This window comes from Ursus americanus, chromosome 13, assembly GCF_024610735.1.
Source record: "Ursus americanus isolate L20-20 chromosome 13, mUrsAme1.1.p, whole genome shotgun sequence".
NCBI classification, from domain to species: Eukaryota; Metazoa; Chordata; class Mammalia; order Carnivora; family Ursidae; genus Ursus; species Ursus americanus.
Genome location: NC_142139.1, coordinates 41,206,921 through 41,226,112, shown reverse-complemented (window position 1 = coordinate 41,226,112; position 19,192 = coordinate 41,206,921). Strand labels below are relative to the sequence as shown.

Genomic DNA, 19,192 nt, shown 5'->3' with positions numbered 1-19,192 from the left:
TTTTACTAAAAAAAAAAAAAAACAAACACAAAAAACCCACAGCATAGTAAGATGAAATAGCAGATTGAAAAGTTGTATAGCAGAATTTGAAATAGTATATTTACAATGAAGAAACAGGCCTAAATTCAAAGCAGACAGGAAGAGCAAACTGCCACTGTTCTGTTTCACGAATATAAATCCCAACTGTAATTCTATGAAGGAATTATAAAACTTAAGATTTTAATATATAATTTGAACTTAACTGGCTAGAATAATAACGATTTTTTTATAGTAAGGTACAGGAGACATAGTAAGTAAAAGATATAAAATAATCGGGACACCAGAAAGAAAGAATATACGTATGTATATGCATTATAAGAAATACATAATTAAATATGCTTTTTTGGCACTGAAAATAAAACATGATTCATAAACTTCATTTAGTTGATAAGTTGTTTTAGTATTTTTGGTTGGACAGGGACATTTTACACATTATAAACTGCCTTAGCAATTACAAATAAACTAAATATAAAGTAACCAAAGGATATATACATGAAGAACAGGGCTGTGGTTCTACTCTGCCACTGAACAGGGAAAGCCTATAATTCCTTAATCTCAGTATCTGCTTGCTTTATACAGAGAGAGAACAAAGTTTCAAAACATTAGAATTTTTTTTCTCTTTAGCAGCTCCTATATCATTTACACACACTCATCAGATATAAATGACCACTATTTCCCCTTCTACATTAGGGCCAAATAACAGAACATCTGACTGGATCTAAAACATCCAGTTTTAGTACTATAAATTATTACCTAATTAATAACAAGTCGGTTAAATTAAACAATACAGAGCAATAAAAAATTAGACTCACAGGTAACTCATTGATAACTGACAATAATATGGGTTATGTGAACTTTTCTAATCTTGATGTAGATGTTACCTTCTAAATTGAGAAAAAACAATTTAATGAGGTGAGGTGCCATGCTTTAACAGAACTGGGAGTGAGACTCATGTGATAAAATGGTAAAAATCTGGGAATTCAAACAGTTTGGGAGTTCATATCTTGATTCTGCTACTGACTAGATTTATCTGTTTTATTAAACTCTTTGTCAATTTCTTAGTAATAATATGAAGATAATTCTCTTACAAGTTTGATAGGGAAGTATAATGAGATAACTTGCTTAAAGTTTCTGACAGGTGACAGGCATTCAAAAAAGTTTCAGGAGATTTGCTTTTTCTATTGCTGGATACTGGTTGTTTCTCTAGAAAATGAAAGAACTGACTAATCTTCAAATTCTTCTTCAACTTCTAAATGCCGCAATCCCAAAACAGCTATCATAACTACCATATTTTATTCAGTGCCACTATCTGCCATACTTGTGCTAAGTGCTGTCAATGTGTCTCAGTTAATATATCATAAGGCAGGAGGAAGTGGACACCAGCTCTTCATCACTGCACTATGAACTTTTTCTCGAAAAGAATCAATAAGCAAAGAGAGTTACTTTGCTGGCTTGTGTGACTGATCCTGTTGACCAAGGGAAAGGAAACTGGACTGCTAAGGAAGAGTACGCCTAGAATACAGGCAACCTCTCAGGGCATCTCCTAGTATTTCTACCATGCCCTGTGATTAATGTCAATGGAAAACGTCAGCAACCCATTTCAGTCAGGACTACTAATGGCCGGGACGCTTTAGGAATGAAGGTTTGGGTCACCCCACCGGGCAACGAACTGATAGGCTGAGGTGCTAGCCGACAGTCAGTGCAATATGGAATGGGTAGCAGAAGAAGCTAAGACCTTGTGACCATCTGTAGAAATGAAGACTATCATTGTTATGAATATTTCCTCCTTATTTTGTTATCAATATGTGTGTGTATGTATAAAGCAAGTAACTTTGTTTTCTTCCCTCTCTTATCCCCTTAGCCTACAACATAAGATATATTACTAACTTTACATCGTAGTATTTAGCTTACAGGATACCAAGGGAAAAAGTGAATGTCACTCAAGGACTTTGCATCCTCTTTGGGGAAAACGCTAGTCTGTCTTTGACAGATAGCACGAATAGTTATGTCATGTTAGGTGAAAGTAAGACTTTGCTATTGCCTTTATTTGGAGATTAAGTATGGTTTAAGGATATGTGTTTAAGTGCTGCTAAACTGACAAAGGGTAGACTGTGATGGTTAATTTTATGTGTCAACTTGATTAGACCAAAGTGACCAGTTGTTTGGTCATATACCCAGTCTAGATATTGCTATGAAGATACAGATTTTATAGATGTGATTAACATTTGCAATGATAAACATTATAGATATGATTTAAAGTTGACTTTAAAAAGATTATCCTCCAGAATGTGTGGGTGGACTTCATGTACCAGTTGAAGACCTTCAGAGCAAAGACCGAGGTTTCCTGGAGAAGAATTCGGCCTTAAGACAGTAACATTAGAAATCTGGCCTCGGTTTCTAGACTATTGACCTACCCTTCGTATTTCAGACTTGCCAAGCCCCACAACTGTGGGAGTCAATGCCTTAAAATAAATATGTGTGTGTGTGTGTGTATTAGGTGTGTGTGTGTGTGTGTGTGTGTGTGTGTGTGTGTATTAGGTACCTATCTCCTACCGGTTTTGTTTCTCTGGAAAATCCTGATACAAAAACATCCATGCTGTAAATACTGACTCCAAATTTCAAACAGTCTCCAATAGGTTCTAGTTTGACCTTATTTTTATATTTATAAACACTGATTAGAATGTTCAATACAATAAATTTTCTATTTCTTACATTATTTCCTTCAAATCACTTCTGCATACACATTTGCCTTTAGCATTCGTTCACTAACAAATTATATCAAGTATATTTTGGTGTATAAGTCATCATAAAATAATATAGTATGTCTTTTTAGCAAAATAGGATAGTCCAAATTCTTGTTGAAAAATGTTGCACGGGGCGCCTGGGTGGCTCAGTTGATTAAGCATCTGATTCTTGATTTTGGCTCAGGTCATGATCTCAGGGTCGTGGCACTGAGCCCTGAGTTAGGCTCTGCGCTAAGCATGGAGTCTGCCTGTCCCTCTCCCTCTGCCCTTCCCCACACTTGTGTGTGCACACGTGTGTGCTCTGTCTCTCTCTAAAACAAATGAATAAGTAGAATCTTTAAAAAAAATGTTGCATGATGGACTTGTGCCTATTGAATGACTAACTAGATAAAAATACCTGTGATGATTAGTTTTACATGCCAACTTGGCTAGGCCATGATGTCCAGATTTTGGTCAAACATTACTCTGGATATTTCAGTGCAGGTGTTTTTTGAATGAGATTAATATTTAAATTGGTGGAGTGTGAGTAAAGCAGACTGCCCTCCATAATGGCAGTGGGCCTCATCCAATCAACTGAAGAACTTAACAGAAAAAAGACTGAATTCCCTGTAGCAAAAAGGAATTCTGCTAACAGACTGCCTTTTCGCTCAAACTGCAACTCTCCTTGAGTCTCTAGTCTGCCAGCCTACCCCACAGGTTGTACATGTACCAAGACTCCAAAATCCTGTGAACCAATCTCTTAAAATACATCTCTCTGTGTATCTACATATCTTGTTGGTTGTTTGTCTACAGAACTTGACTAATACAGTACCATATTTCCTTTCTGTCCTTAAAAATTCATGGACTCTTGAATTTAAGAAAATTCACCTAGGATATCATCATCAAAAGATTCAGACTGGGATTTCACTTGTATTAACTATTTTGCCACCACTGCTGAGTCAATACTGCTGACTCTCTGCAGTCATCTTCTGATTTTGTCTAATAACTGTGAAACTGGTACTGTCTTCTCTTCGCCATTATATGGGTAAAAAATGAAAAATTCTAAATTTTCAACTACATTGCATAAACATTAAAAAAAAAGACTACAAGGAGTATTTACCTATTATTTTTTTAGGTGATGCCATCATTATTTTGTTTTCTTATCATCTTAGTAATTTTTAACATGGTTGGAAATAACAGATGTGTAATGATGAAATAACTCCTAAGATGATGAAATAGCAAAATGTTTTAAGATTATTAAAATCCCATACTGTGTCTTTGATTTCCAATGGACCCATATGGCAGTTGCAAGATAAAAAGTTGTATTCTGGGGGTGCCTGGGTGGCTCAGTTGGTTAAGCGTCTGCCTTCAGCTCAGGTCATGATCCTGGGGTTCTGGAATCAAACCCTGCGTCCTGCTCCCTGCTCAGTGGAGAGCCTGCTTCTCCCTCTGCCCCCCCCCATCATGTTCTCTCTCACTCTCTCAAATTAATAAAATATCTTTTAAAAAAAGTTGTACTCTGTTAAAAAAAGTAAGTAAATTTTCTCATTGGAATAAAACTCATGAACTATCAATCCTTACAAAGGGTTAGAGATGTTCAAATAAGAAACTCAAAAACTAAAACTGGGTCTAACAGACTTGAATACAGACGATTAACCTCTCAGTTCTGTTCAAAAAAAAAAAAGGATTTGACATCTAGAAAAGATAACGAAAGTACCTCCTAGCTAAGACTGAACATTAAATGAGCTAATACATATATAAACCACTTAGAACAGTATCTGGCATATTGTAAATCCCCAATCTGTATTAACTATTATAATTTAACAGGGTCTACTGAGTGCAACATCACTGATAACACTGCTGCAACATTTCCCCAGACTCTATACCCTAGCTAACTCTTTCCATACTGTGGGGATTTTTCTCTCTAAAGATTCCACCTAAAGAGAAAGCAAGAGATCATGGAGAAACATAGACAAGTCTGGTGTAGCTCCTCCCTGAGCACACACCCAGGCAAGGCCCACCCAGAGCTGCCCCCTCCTGGCCTCACTGTCTGTACATGTCCTTGGCTATGAAAACAAAGCAAATCCATGTGTATGTTTGCATATATAAAACATAAATAAATTATATATATAAAGTATATATAATTTTCAGCTCTACCTTTTTAAAAAAATATTTATTTATTTATTTGAGAGAGAGAGAGAGAGAGAGCACGCGCGAGCAAGTATGCGTGTGCACACAGGCACATGCATGAGCAGGGGGGAGGGTTAAGCAGTCTCGTGGCTGTGCGCTCGGAGCCCGATACCAGCTCTGTCCCACGACCCTGAGATCATGACCTGAGCCAAAAGCAAGAGTTGGATGCTCAACCTACTGAGCTACCCAGGTGCCCCACAGCTCTACGTTTTATTTGTTTTGTGATCTTATAAATATTACCCAACCTCTCTTGGCTTTAGTTTTCCTCATTCATAAAATAAGGATAACATTTCTTACAGGATTGTTAGATAAATTACATGATATAATGGCTATAAAGCATCCAGCCCATTACACTGAAATTGTGGACACTCAATAACTACAGTTGTTAGGATTAATCAGCTTCCCAAATATTAGTTCTTTTTGTATATCTAGTGACTCAGTTAGAATTGAATCTAAGTATGCTTCACTATTATGAGATATACTGCCATCTCTAGCCAAACTTTCTTTTTCCAAGATTCTAGATATTATCAAATAATTTAATGCTCTAAATTATCTAACTCTTCAAGTTAAAAAGTCTATATGCAAGGGATTTCACCTTTTGGCTCCAGGTGAGGAAAAAAAGAAAAAAAAAAGACATCAAAGAAGTCACTTTTGACACCGTAAGAAATTCTTAGGAATGCTTTGCTGAATACTTTATAGAGATACAGGCAGAAAAATAATTTTATAATTATTCTAAAATTCTTAATTTTTAAAACTCACAATTTATATTAATGATTTCAGTCCAAGATCACGAATCCAGTGAAGCAAGTTACTATTTGTTCAAGACACCTGGAGAATAGCTAAGAGATTTTCAACAGGTACCTGAATTTGCTTTTCCCCAAGCTCACATACACACAGCTATGATTTTTTCTAGACTCAGGCAGGCTGAGTACTTTCCTTTTCCTTTCTCCTAACCAAGTTCCCTTCTCCTGAAACCTCCAGCTGACATCTCCAGTCATTTGGGCCTCCTTAAAAATTACATGAAATGTCTTAAAAGAACAACAATTCCGAATTTATTAAGTGTTAAATAAATCAGAAATGTAACAAATTACATCTTAGAATACTATTGCCATTCTCCTCCTCCACACTCTCCAACAGTTATTTAAAATAATCTTACATGGAGTTCTAGTGACTTCAAACTCAGGTCAGCAAATGCATCTCCAAGCTGCCTTTGGGTATGCACCATCTGGAAAAGCTGGGTTGACAATGTCTGAGCCAGTCTTAAAATATTTTCATATTTTTTCTTGTTATCTCTTAATATATCAATCTGAGCTTCAAGTTCAAGGTCCACAGTTCTTGATCCACGGCCTAGCTTCTCAGAGATAATTTGTCGAGTGCACTAAAAGTGGAAAGATGCACTTTGTTTAGAAAGGAAAAAAAGAACAAAAGAGAAAGGAATAATATAGCGATCCAAAGTACAAATGCTACAGCATTTGGCATTTACCATTTTTGGCATATACCCTTAAAAAAATGAAAACTGTCAGCCAACTTAGAAGTTCATCAAGGTTCAAAATAAACTTACCAGACATATCTAATAACTATAACTAATCAGAGGAAGTTTTCAGACTTAGAGAACTAATTTATATACTACTAGATGAGCTTCCTCACATAACCGTATTTCAGGCTTAGCATACTTGTGTAGATTATTTACAACAACTGAGAGACTTGGCATTGATGTACGAACGTGAACGGGCTGTTAGTATAGGAATAATAAGCATACCAAAATTCTATTTTCCTATTGTTTTCAAATACTTTTTTTCCTTCTATCTTCCTCTTAAATAGCTGTGTGTGTGTGTGTGTGTGTGTGTGCGCACGCGTGCACGCATGCACACAGGAGGAATGAAGGGAAGAGAGGACAAAGAGTTAAGATGAGGGGTGGCAAAGGTGGGAGAGAGGAAGGGGAAGGAAAGAAGAGAGAGAGAGAGGGAGGGAAGGAGGAAAGAAGAGAAAGAAGTAGAGATGAGAGATTCCTGAATTTTTACTTCTGTCCAGAAAGAACAGTATTAAATTATGTTATTCTGTCCTGCCCCAGAAATAATGATACAGGAAATTTCTGTTAACAATAAAAAAATTATAAGCAACTTCACTACTCAATAATGAATTTTGAGAGTAACCTATATATAAGGCATTAATATACTCTTCATCATTTAAAGTTAAAACATTCTAAAAAAGTAATAAATAAATATGGCAATTTTTTAAAATTTGCAAATTTGCTCTTTTAACTTTTCTTTCACAGTTTTGGTTACAGAATTGCCATCTATTTCAAAAATTAAAATAATGAATGAAATAAAAGGTGAATTTCCTCTTCCTTCCCTTAATCCCACTAAATAACAAAAAACTACTATTAACAGTTTGATGGATAGTCTAGACTCTTCCTTAAACCTCTATACTCATGTATATAATATTTTTCAAGTAAAAATGAGACTGTGCTATGCTATACACAGTATCCTATCTTTCCTATGACCAAATATCTTGAGATTTTTCCTTGTCAATAAATAGAAATGCATAGTTATCCTTCTAATATTAGTATATTATATACTACTCATGTTTTTCTATTTATTTATTTATTTAAAGATTTTATTTATTTATTTGACAGAGATAGAGACAGCCAGCGAGAGAGGGAACACAAGCAGGGGGAGTGGGAGAGGAAGAAGCAGGCTCATAGCGGAGGAGCCTGATGTGGGGCTCGATCCCATAACGCCGGGATCATGCCCTGAGCCGAAGGCAGACGCTTAACCGCTGTGCCACTCAGGTGCCCCATGCTTTTCTATTTAAAACCGAAATGAATTCCCTGACATATTCTCTATTCTCATCAATTAAGGATCTTTGTGAATAAACATTTAAAAATAAAGTTCCTTCTTTAAAAGGTAGAGAAATTAACTACATAGAAAATGATAGGAAAGGTGAGAGGCTAAACTCACAGAAGAGAGATAAAATTATTTCTATGGAAAACATATGAACACATACACCCTTAGGAGATGAAAATCACATCAAGAGAAAAGTTTAACTGAAGACTTTATCATTTTAACGAGCGAAACATTAGCAAGAAATAATACCTGAAATGGTAATAAGATAAAGGAAATGTACCACTTTTTATCCACACCAGGATTTTCCCTATGCAATATTATCAGAGATTTATTCCATTTGAAAGCCAAAACATATGGTATCTTTCATAGCAACCCAGATAAAATAGTCTGTTGAAAGTCAAGAAGCTAGAATTCACTGAAGAAGCTTGGCAGACCAGGCAAAATGAAAGAAACGCTTACTGTTGTCTAAGTGGCCATTTTTTCCCAGAAATAATGGTTACAAGCAGACAGTGGGGTCAAAGGTTTAATGAGGAAATGTAGTAAGGAGCAGTAAGGCAGTAAGGAGCAGTAAGGCAATATTGATTATGAAGCATGTTAAAATCTTGACACTGGAAACAAGTTTTGAAACGGATCTTTCCCACCTTGTATTTCGATATAATGTACACTCTTAAGGACAATCCGAGTAATCTGGAAGTGAGAGGATTCCAGAAAGCGTACTTTGCTGAAAATGCAGACGACTTACAATGAGCTGACAGTCCTGTTCAGTATTGCATACTTATAAATTAAGAAGCCATTCTGAAGATAAGACAAATGGAGCAAGGTGAAAGGGACAGGAAGAATTAAAGTAAATTACTGCTCTACGTAGATCTGCTACTTGGGGGAGGGTGCATATAATAAAGTGACAAACACTGTACAAAAAAATAACTATGAATCACCATTGTACAGGTCATGAATTTATAAGATAGTCGCTGTACACTCTCAGTATTTAAATAGCACCAAGAACTTTTTCTGTGAATACCAAAAAGTGAATAAAAACTCTTAAGTGCAAGGAAAAGAATTTCATGGCAAAAGCTGATAGATACTAAAGAGTTATTAAGGGTGAAGAATAGGAAAGAAGGGAGCATAAAAGAAAATACCAAAAACTGAACAAGCGGAATAGGTCAACCAGTAAATGAATAAGGCAATACGATAAGAAAAAGAGGAATGGAAGTTTAAAAGATATTGGCTTACAGGCAACAAAGATTAATTAGATAAGGTGTGAATACTGACAGCAAATACTTAAACATCCAAAGAAAGTACTTAATGTTTGGGAAATAGGCCGAATAGCTCTGAATGCTGAAACTAAGATTATTCTTAAATAAAATAATAATAATAAGATGGACTTCTAAAAGTACACTATTCTTTTTTCTTTTTTTATAAGTTTTTTTTTTAATTTTTTTTATTTTTAAATAATCTCTACACCCAACGTGGGGCTCAAACTTACAACCCAGAGATCAAGAGTTACATGTTCCACTGACTGAGACAGCCAGGTGCCCCTACTCTATTTTAAAAAAAAAAATTTTTTTTAATGTATTTTATTTTTGGGGGTGAGAATTCCTGCGGATGAGAATAAATAAGAAAATAAATAAATTTTGGATTCAAAATTTATGAATAAAATCAGGTAGATTAAAATAATATTTAACTACGGGGCGCCTGGGTAGCACAGTCGTTAAGCGTCAGCCTTCGGCTCAGGGCGTGATCCCGGCGTTCCAGGATCGAGTCCCACATCGGGCTCCTCTGCTATGAGCCTGCTTCTTCCTCTCCCACTCCCCTGCTGTGTTCCCTCTCTCGCTGGCTGTCTCTCTGTCATATAAATAAATAAAATCTTAAAAAAAAAAAAAAATAAAATAAAATAATATTTAACAATACTTACTGATATATCAGAGCCTAAACTTAAAATAGTTCCCATTATATATTTGGTTTAAATCACCAGCCTGTTCTTAGAGCCCAAATTAACAACCAATAAAAAAGTACTAAATAGTCTCTGTGAGGAAAAGCCTTTAAGTGATTGATGTATTACAAATAGCTCAAGCCACAAATCCGCTTAGTACTTTTGAATCTTAACAGGGACAAGACAGTGGAATTTAAAGAACAGTTAAGTAGATGAAAACCCTAGCTACTCAAGTCAGAGCACTGGCTAACACTCTCTATATTTGTGAACTGTTTGTGGGTGTAGTGGTTTGTAAGTCAGGAATTGTCTCTCTCTATATATATATATTTTAAAGATTTTATTTATTTATTTGACAGAGAGAGAGACAGCCAGCGAGAGAGGGAACACAAGCAAGCGGAGTGGGAAAGGGAGAAGCAGGCTTCCTAGCGGAGCAGGGAGCCCAATGCGGGGTTTGATCCCGGGACTCCGGGATCACGCCCTGAGCCGAAGGCAGATGCTTAACGACAGAGCCACCCAGGCGCCCCAGGAACTGTCTATATTTTTATACAGAGCACATGTCTCTTCTCAAGAGTAATACAGAAGTAAATTTATTTTTTCAGTTAATACTTCTAAAACATGACCTGAAATCATCTATAAAAGTACAGGTTTTATTAAGATGATAAAAGTACCCTGAAACATGCTTATGAATCTTCCCCAGAATTATTCAGTGTTTGCTAGAGAAGAGAAACAGACAGAGATTAAAGGCAGAAAACCATGCAGGAACTGAAGCCCAATAAATAGATCAAAGTTGTAGCTAGAATCAAGTTGCTCAACAGTAAAATGGGTAACAAGCACAGACCTCAATCAACCAAATCAAAATCTATACTTGAAGGATTATCCAAATGACAATGAATGTCCTATATAGCCCATAATTTGGAATGAAAAGGTAAAAGAGCCATAAGAACAGAGTAAAGGAGACCCAATAAAGTCATTTCACTCTGAGCTTAGTTTCGGTTGAGAAGCATATGCCAGCCCAGACACACGGGCTATAAACTCCATTAAAATCATCTAAGTTAGAACATTCTTTTTCTCTTCTGTTTATTTATTTAAGGTTTTTATTTATTTATTTGACAGAGAGAGAGCGAGAGAGCACAGCAGGCCGAGCAGCAGACAGAGGGAGAGGGAGAAGCAGCTTCCCCGCTGAGCAGGGAGCCGGATGTGGGGCTTGATCCCAGGACCCCAGGATCATGACCTGAGCCAAAAGCAGAGGCTTAACAACTGAGTCACCCAGGCGCCCCTGTTTATTTTTTTAAAGTATAAATACACTTAAAATTTTTTTTAAAGATTTGAGAGAGAGAAAGAGGGAGAGAGAGTGCATGCAAGAGGGAGAGGAGAGAGAGAATCCTCAAGCAGACTTCACACTGAGTGCAGAGCCCAACGGAAGGCCCAATCCCAGGACTCCAAGATCATGACTTGAGCCAAAATCAAGAGCAGGCTACTGAGCCACCCAGGCATGCCTAATTTTTTTTAAAGTAAGCTCTAGGTCCAACACAGGGCTTGAACTCACAACCCCAAGATCAAGAGTCGTGAGCTCTGACTGAGCAAGCCAGGTGCCCCACTCTTCTGATTTAGGATGCAATTTCCCAGTTAAGCTCTGATGAAAAAAATTTTCAGTTAAAAATAAACATTCTGAGGAGAACGATATCTCCTTCATATAGTATTATGCCACGTGTGCAACATTTTTTAAAGGCTGATCAATTTCATTAACCCAAACTTATAAAAAGGCTGAATGTGGTATGTTAATATAAGAGATAAATATAGAATCTTAATAATGATTCAACTTAGAATTATTGTAAAAGAAAAAGATGAAAAATGGGGAACAGATAATAAGCATATAGGAAAAAAGGGAATGAAGGAAACATGAACTAAAGAACACAAGAGAAGGCTCAAATGAACAAAATCTTAAATTTTGTAATTGGTAATTACTAGGACATGGTTCAGAAATAAGGCCTGTTATTTTTTTTAGGGTGGTAGTTATTTTTATTAATTCTTTTAAAAAATATTTAATTACTTTATTTAAGAGAGAGTGAGAGAGACAGAAAGAAAACGAGTGGCAGTAAGGGCAGAGGGAAAGGGAGAAGCAGACTCCCCACTGAGCAGGGAACCTGACACGGGGCTCGATCCCACAACCCTGACCTGAGCTGAAGGCAGACACTTAACCAACTGAGCCATTCAGGCGTCCCTATTTATTATTATTTTTTTAAAGTAATCTTTACAGCCAACGTGGGGCTTGAACTCGTGACCCCAAGATCAAGAGTTGCATGCTCTACCAACTGATCCCAACAGGCACTGCTAAGGCCTGTATTCTTTAGGTTTCAATGTGTGATCACAGAATGTTACTAGTTAGAGGCAATTTCATAAATAATGTACAAAGGAATGGTTGAATAAATAAATTTAATAAATAAACAAATGGAGCTCAGTTTGGTATGAAAGACAAATAAGTGAAAGGGAGCAAAAAGAGGAATTCCAAGCAGTGGGCAGATACAGTCTCATGAACAAAGTTACAGACATGTGAGAAAGCACAGTTTGTTTAGGAAATCTCTGGATAATTTGGTATGGATCACTGGATCCACTGGTGGGAGAGAGGAGCAACAGGGGATAATGTTGGCAAGGTAGATGGGTCAGATCCACACCATTTGAAAGACAATGGGGATCAACTGAACAATTTCAAGCAAGAGTGAACCGTATCAGGCAGCATAGAATATGCAGTCTAAGAGAGTTTTGTCAAGAAGCTATTTCAGTATGTGAGAGTAACAAAGACTATGGCTGTGAAAGCTGCAATGGAGAAAAAGGGATAAAGTCAAACAACAGTATGGAGGCAAAGTCCATTTAATGATAATAAATACGTGGCATCAATGAGAAGATGAAGTAGAAATTTGGCTATCTGGGTGAATTGTTGTGATATGAGGGAATACAAAAGGCAAAAACAATACATGGAAAGAGAGAATCTGCATCCTTGATAACAAAGGAGCAATAATTAAATACAATGTCCTGAATGAGAACAGTTTACGCTGGCACCAATGTTTGACGACTCCCACTGGCATTTCTCAGGGCTACACTGGCATGAGGTAAAGAATTTTTGGAAAGATTCATGAACATGTCTCGGGGCACTTTTATCATCTTAAGAAAACCTGTACTTTTGTAGATTATTTCAGATATTTTAAAAGTATTAACTGAAAGAATAAATTCACTTCTCTATTACTCCTGAGAAGACACATAAGAGACATGTACTCTGTATAAAAATATAGACAATTACTGACTTACAAACCACTACACCCACAAATAATTCACAAATACAGAGAGTGTTATGGACAGTGTTCTAACTTGAGTAGCTAGGGTTTTCATCCACTTAACTGTTCTTTAAACTATTTTTTAAAAAAGATTATTTATTTGAGAGAGAGAGAAAGAGCGAGCATGAGCGTGAGCAGGGGGAGAGACAAAGGGAGAAGGAGAGAATCTCAAGCAGACTGCACATTGAGCACACTGCCTGACGTGGGGCTCGATCTCACCACCCCCAGATCATGACCTGAGTTGAAATCAAGAGTCGGCCACTTAACTGAGCCACCCAAGTGCCCCTAAGTGTTCTTTTTTTTTTTTTTTTTTAAGATTTTATTTATTTATTTGACAGAGAGAGAGACAGCCAGCGAGAGAGGGAACACAAGCAGGGGGAGTGGGAGAGGAAGAAGCAGGCTCATAGTGGAGGAGCCTGATGTGGGGCTCGATCCCATAACGCCGGGATCACGCCCTGACCCGAAGGCAGACGCTTAACTGCTGTGCCACCCAGGCGCCCCCCCAACTGTTCTTTAAATTCTACTGTTTTGTCTCTATTAGGATTCAAAGGTACTAAGTGGATTTGTGGCTTGAACTATTTGTAATACATCAAATATACTACAGATTAAATAATTTGCTTATTTGTTTTACAGAGGCCATACAAAAAAATAGCCACCAATTACTCTGAGGCAATGCAAGTAACAACATCAATAAATTCTGAAGTTCAACTCATCTGCTATGTGGTGCTGTCTGTACATTTAATGCTTAATTATTACAATAAGATCAGAGCATTCCAACTCTGAAAAATGACATCTCTTTGACATTCAGTTGCAACAAAGTATCAAAAAGAGGAGGTAGGGATAGACATGTCTATAGCAGTTCTACAGGCAAACATATTCAAAGGCAATATATTTCTTCTTTCAACTATGTGCTATCAATTAATAAGCATTTCTGCACCTTTTTTACTCCTTTGCTACTGACTTTTTAAACTACATTTATGCAGAGATCAATAAAACAAATTACTTCATTTTCTAATTGTATTTTTATAGTTAGATGGCATTATTCTCTACTATATATTCATATAATTGCAAATAATAATGTGAACAACATATAAATGAAAATTCTTAGAGCCGGTTAGGGTGGAAACATTAAAAAAATACAAACCTTGTAGGTGTTTAGACTCCATTTTCTAACAAGCTCTAACTTTTCCATTGCAGGATTTTTTATTTCATCTGCTAGAATAACTGGTCCACTTTTGGTCTGTGTTCTCTGGCCACCTGCACCATCATAACAGAAGACAAAACACAAACAGAAGACAAAAATAAAGACAAGTAGGGAAAAAAAATCAAACCATTGATGCTATTCAAATTAAACTACTTATGCATTTAAAAATAAAAAGGTTTCCACACAGGTAAGGACCAGAACTTTCAGGAATCGATGAGGACAATTTCTAAACACTTAAAAAAGATTTCTGCCAATTAAACACAAACACTTTGTGCTTTGTCTATTGTCTTAAAAAAATGCTGCAACCAGCCTTCTTTTCTAAATAAGCTCTTTACTTCTAGAAAACAAAATTTCCACAATTAATCTTATAACCTAATGACCCTAAAAAACAGTCAGGAAAAATCTGGAAAGGTTATGTACTCTTTACTGTGCTCTCCCTTCAACATACGATGTAGAACAGAGCAACAAAACAGAGGTTACTGTAATTTTGGAGGATTTGAAAATATAATTCAAATTTCAAATAGTCATTAAAAATATCTTACCACCAGTATGAAAGGCTAGGCTAAAACAAGACCTACATTGTACCTCCTTTTTTTTTTTTTTGAAGAGACCACCCACCCTCCTGCAAAGAGCCATAATTAATAAAGGCAGTATAAAGCCCTGACAATGTATTGCTCCAATCATTAAGAAATTATGACATAAAAGCAACTCTACACCTATAGAGTTTCTACAGTAAAATATTTTTCAAAGAAAAAAGTTAAACACTCATGATATTAATGACTTAGAATAAAAACTTTATAATAATTTAAAAAGAACAATGAAATAAGGAGAAGAGAAAAAGTTCTGAAACGTGGTTTTTAAAGTCAGAGCAAAAATTTCTTTTCTCACTTATTTCTATAGTCAGACCAGCCCTTGCCACAAATTTACCACAATCTAAGGTCAAGAATGGAACAGAAAATCAAATACATTTAAAATTTACAAAATTCTCATAGAAACAAAATACAGAATGTTAACATTTTATATGGTAAAAGAAATATGTAGTTCAACTTTTTCCTGTTTTTGTAGTCCAGCAATATTGAAGTATAGAGTGAATTCAATGCAAAAAAATGCATTTTCCCCAAGTGTTTTTCACTGGGCATAACTGACAAATTACATATCATATTGTTGCAATCTGCAAGCTATCTGTAAGCTGTGGTTGAAAATAGGAAGATACAACATTTTCCACTTGACCCATTCCAAATAATGAACAACCCAATTGTTGAAGGCTCCTTTTTTGTTTAACTGAGAACAGAGAGCAGAGCTGCAAAGCTGAGAGGATCAAATAAGTGAACCTACATTTTCCAGAGTTAAGAAAGCATGATTTAAAATGAATCCAATTTTACAATGTTTTTCAATCTTAAAGTGAATTAAATTTCAGGTTTAAGATATATAGTTAATATCGCTGAAAAGCCAGAAAAATAGGTATGCCTAGAAAGATTATTTCCGTTATTGTTAAAAAGAAGCAGCCACCAAAAAAAGCCAGAATTACACACACTTAACAACATAAAGCAAGGGATTATGAAACTGAGTGAATTAGTTTAGTTTCAGAAGTAGCAAGAAGGGCTTTATCCAATCAGTGCAGTGAATACCTGCAGGAACAATTAAATCACTTCCTTGTTGAGCCAGTCGACTAGCTGCAACCCTGCTAGGAGACATAACAGATGGCAATGGTGGTGCTGGGGGACCTGGAAAGGGCAGACATTTAACTGTGAAAATCCTTTTCCTCCTCTACATACTGCACATTTTGAGTATCGGTTTACTGACATTGCCCTTAAAATATTCAAAAACTAGGAGTAAAAACTGGTATGAGTATATTTGCTTTCTTGAAGGAATGGACTAAAAATAAATGGATGCGAGCAGGCAGAGTTCTTGTATAAACTTTTCATGGAACTGTCGAAAGCAAACAAAACACGTATAAGAAACTAGGCAAGATCACGTCTAAACAGGACTTTACCTGGACTCTGCTATTTCCAAATCAATTAACAGAATGTGATTAAAGTTCCACAAGCTGAACAATTTAACGCTTAAGTAAATATTTTATAACCTGCTACTCCTACATTCAAAGGAAAGCTCTTTAAGTAGATAAACAAAGGTATGTAGTAAAGTATCAAAATTATAATTAGAATTCACAAAACGTGAACGAGTCACAGCATTCACAGGAATTGTAGTTCAAAATTTCACAACATAAACTCAATAGCACAGAGTGTAGATCACTGCTATTCATAGTATGGATGAGAGGAACCCGTATCAGGAATTTCACCTGAGAGCTCATTAGAAGTGCAAAAACTCAGGCCCTGTCCTAGACCTACTGAACTAGAATCTGCATTTTCACAAGATCCTTAGGTGATTTGTATGTATTCTGAAGTTTGAGAAGTGCTGACATAGAGTGTTATTCTAATTAAGCATAAGAATGGAGCTTTTAAAACATAGCCAGGACGCTCCACGAGATCTGCTGGTCATCAGTAGGTATCTGTAGGTTGTGTTTTTTCCCCCCATTTTACCTTTTTTATTCAATTGTTTTTATTTATTAAACAAAAAAATCTGTATATATTTCAGGTGTACAGTGTGATGTTTTGATATATGTATATATTGTGAAATGATTACCACAAACTCATCACTTCTTTTGGTTACTTTCCCATGGTTACTTGAGATCTATTCTATTAGCAAATTTCAAGTATACAATACGGTATTATTAATTATGGTCACCATGCTGTACATTAGGCATTTGTGGTTTTTTAAAAGCCACTCAGATTATTCTCAAACTCAACTGTTAAGTTTGAGAATCATAGGAAAAAAACAAATTTTGAACGAAACACAACTGAATTTTAAATTCTTAACTCTGCATTTGAACCAGAGTTATCAGGAATGTCCTAGCAAATTAATTAACATCTCTGAGCCTTAGTAATCTACAAAGTGAGAAAACTGACTATCCAACATTGTTCTAATGTCTGGCACTAAACCAAAGAAAACCATATAACTTCAATTGCTTTCTTTATTTTAAATTCTGAAGTCTGTACATCTTTAAGGGAATGATAATAAAAAGCTGAAAAACTTAAGATCCTTCCACATTCAGCTAAGAATATTTTCAAGTCTGTAAGATACTTTTATTTCAACTACATTATCTCCCAGTTCCCTAGAAATCATATAATGAATCAAATTTATAATTAAAATGTTCTAAAAGGACAGAAATCAAGATCAAATTTCTTAGAGTTAGTAATAATTGGTTATATCCCAGATACACTCAGTTCTGATAGAAAAACAGTCACCAGTTTTAATATTATGAAAACCTTAATTTGAACTAGATCTAACATTAAAATCCAAACATACGATAGACCTAAATAGACTGGCACTACCTTTCAAAGTGAGAGATATTTATCTCTTTAAATCTGTTGAACTATAAAATTTAAAACAAGAAGGGATGACAGAAATCGACTAAGTCTGACATTAAACCATAGGAGAAATAAAACCGAGAGGGGTTAAAACAGCTTATCAGAGGCTCAGATGCTCTGAATTCACACCCTAAAACTCCATTATTAAATTCAATACAGAAAACACCAATCCGTAAGTTACTTACTGAGTTGGAAGGCATTTTAATAGGTTATCCAATCCAATCACCATTTTAAACAAAGACTATCTCTACTATCCAAGACACAAGGGTTTCTGTTATAGAAGCAAGTGTTAAAAAAAAAAACGACTACTGTAATTCCACTTCTCGATGATGCCAGGAACAGAGCTCTGTTGTTCTAGCTATTACTGTTTATTAATCCTGCGTAAGAAACAATCCCATGACACAGAGGGAGATGTTGTAAAATATATATAATAAATGATACAGAACCTTCCAAACTAAAATAGCAAAAGACATGTTGCCCTGGTAACTGGGTACTTCAGCCTTCTCCTTTCACAGGTAATTATCACTTCTCTTTATCTTCAACCCTTTAAACCACTACTTTAGACTAAATTAGTTACTACAATCATTCCAATTCTAATATCCAGTAAAAAATAATTCTTAAAAATCTAAAATCTTGCTTATTGACTAAATTTGAGGAATTAGCTCCATTTCACCTCAATAACAGGAATCTAGTAGTATGCATATATGCAGGTAATGATCAACACCTCACTAAAACAAAACTCAAGTATCAAGTATACTTCACTCTAATGAGCTTTGATTTATTCATGATTTCCACTATTATTAATTTTGCAATGTATTTGTTAGGTAGATTTCACTATTTGCTGTTGGTAGGCTAAACTTTAGTATAAGTTCTCCTAAATTTGCTCTAGAGATGGAAAAGTAAATGGTTAATACTTTTCTTGAAGCAACTGTTCAAGTAATAAAGTCATTAAGTTATTATTCAGTCATTTTTCCAGAGAGCTAAAACTGCCCCAACAACTTTAACATTTCTTTCACAAGACCGATTTCATAAATTTTAATCATGTTGTTTTTTCTCATGTTCATTCCAATTTACCTGTAAATGCTTTAAAACAAAGACACTTAAAACAACTACAACTTCCTGAAAAAAAAATAAAACTACATCTTTCTAATAAATGCTTAACTAATCTGCATATGGCAGAATGATTCTTTTTAATACACTGATCAACAATGTAGCTTACGTTTAAAGAATTATATAAAGCCAATTCAGAGACATAAATTACTGCCATTATCATGAAACATATTTTTTACTCCACTTTGAAGGACTAGGATATACCAATAAGCAAGTGAACCTTAACAGCATTTCCATGCTTATGCACAACAGTTTATAATGGTCAGTTGATTTCAATCATTGTATACTACTATTCTACTTAAGCGGAAAAAGATTAAACCAAATGTCAGTTAAATAATTTCATTGAGAATACTTAAAACATCTAAATAGTAAAAGCATTTCTTAATTCTCTAT

The 19,192-nt window shown here is 35.4% G+C and overlaps 1 protein-coding gene across 15 annotated transcripts in view; it reads right to left on the bottom strand.

Moving 5' to 3' along the window:
* The window catches only part of ARFIP1 (ARF interacting protein 1), a 114,147-nt gene that overhangs the window by 36,144 nt on the left and 58,811 nt on the right, over positions 1-19,192 (bottom strand). For 12 of the 15 annotated variants that reach the window (XM_045798815.2, XM_087866521.1, XM_045798807.2 and 9 more), the window contains 3 exons: positions 15,890-15,985; positions 14,202-14,314; positions 6,109-6,330 (listed from right to left, as the gene is read on the bottom strand). In XM_045798815.2, the coding sequence (XP_045654771.1) occupies positions 6,109-6,330; positions 14,202-14,314; positions 15,890-15,985 (431 nt within the window). The remainder of the gene's footprint in view (positions 1-6,108; positions 6,331-14,201; positions 14,315-15,889; positions 15,986-19,192) is intronic. The other 3 variants (XM_045798819.2, XM_087866522.1, XM_087866524.1) reach the window with 1 other exon arrangement.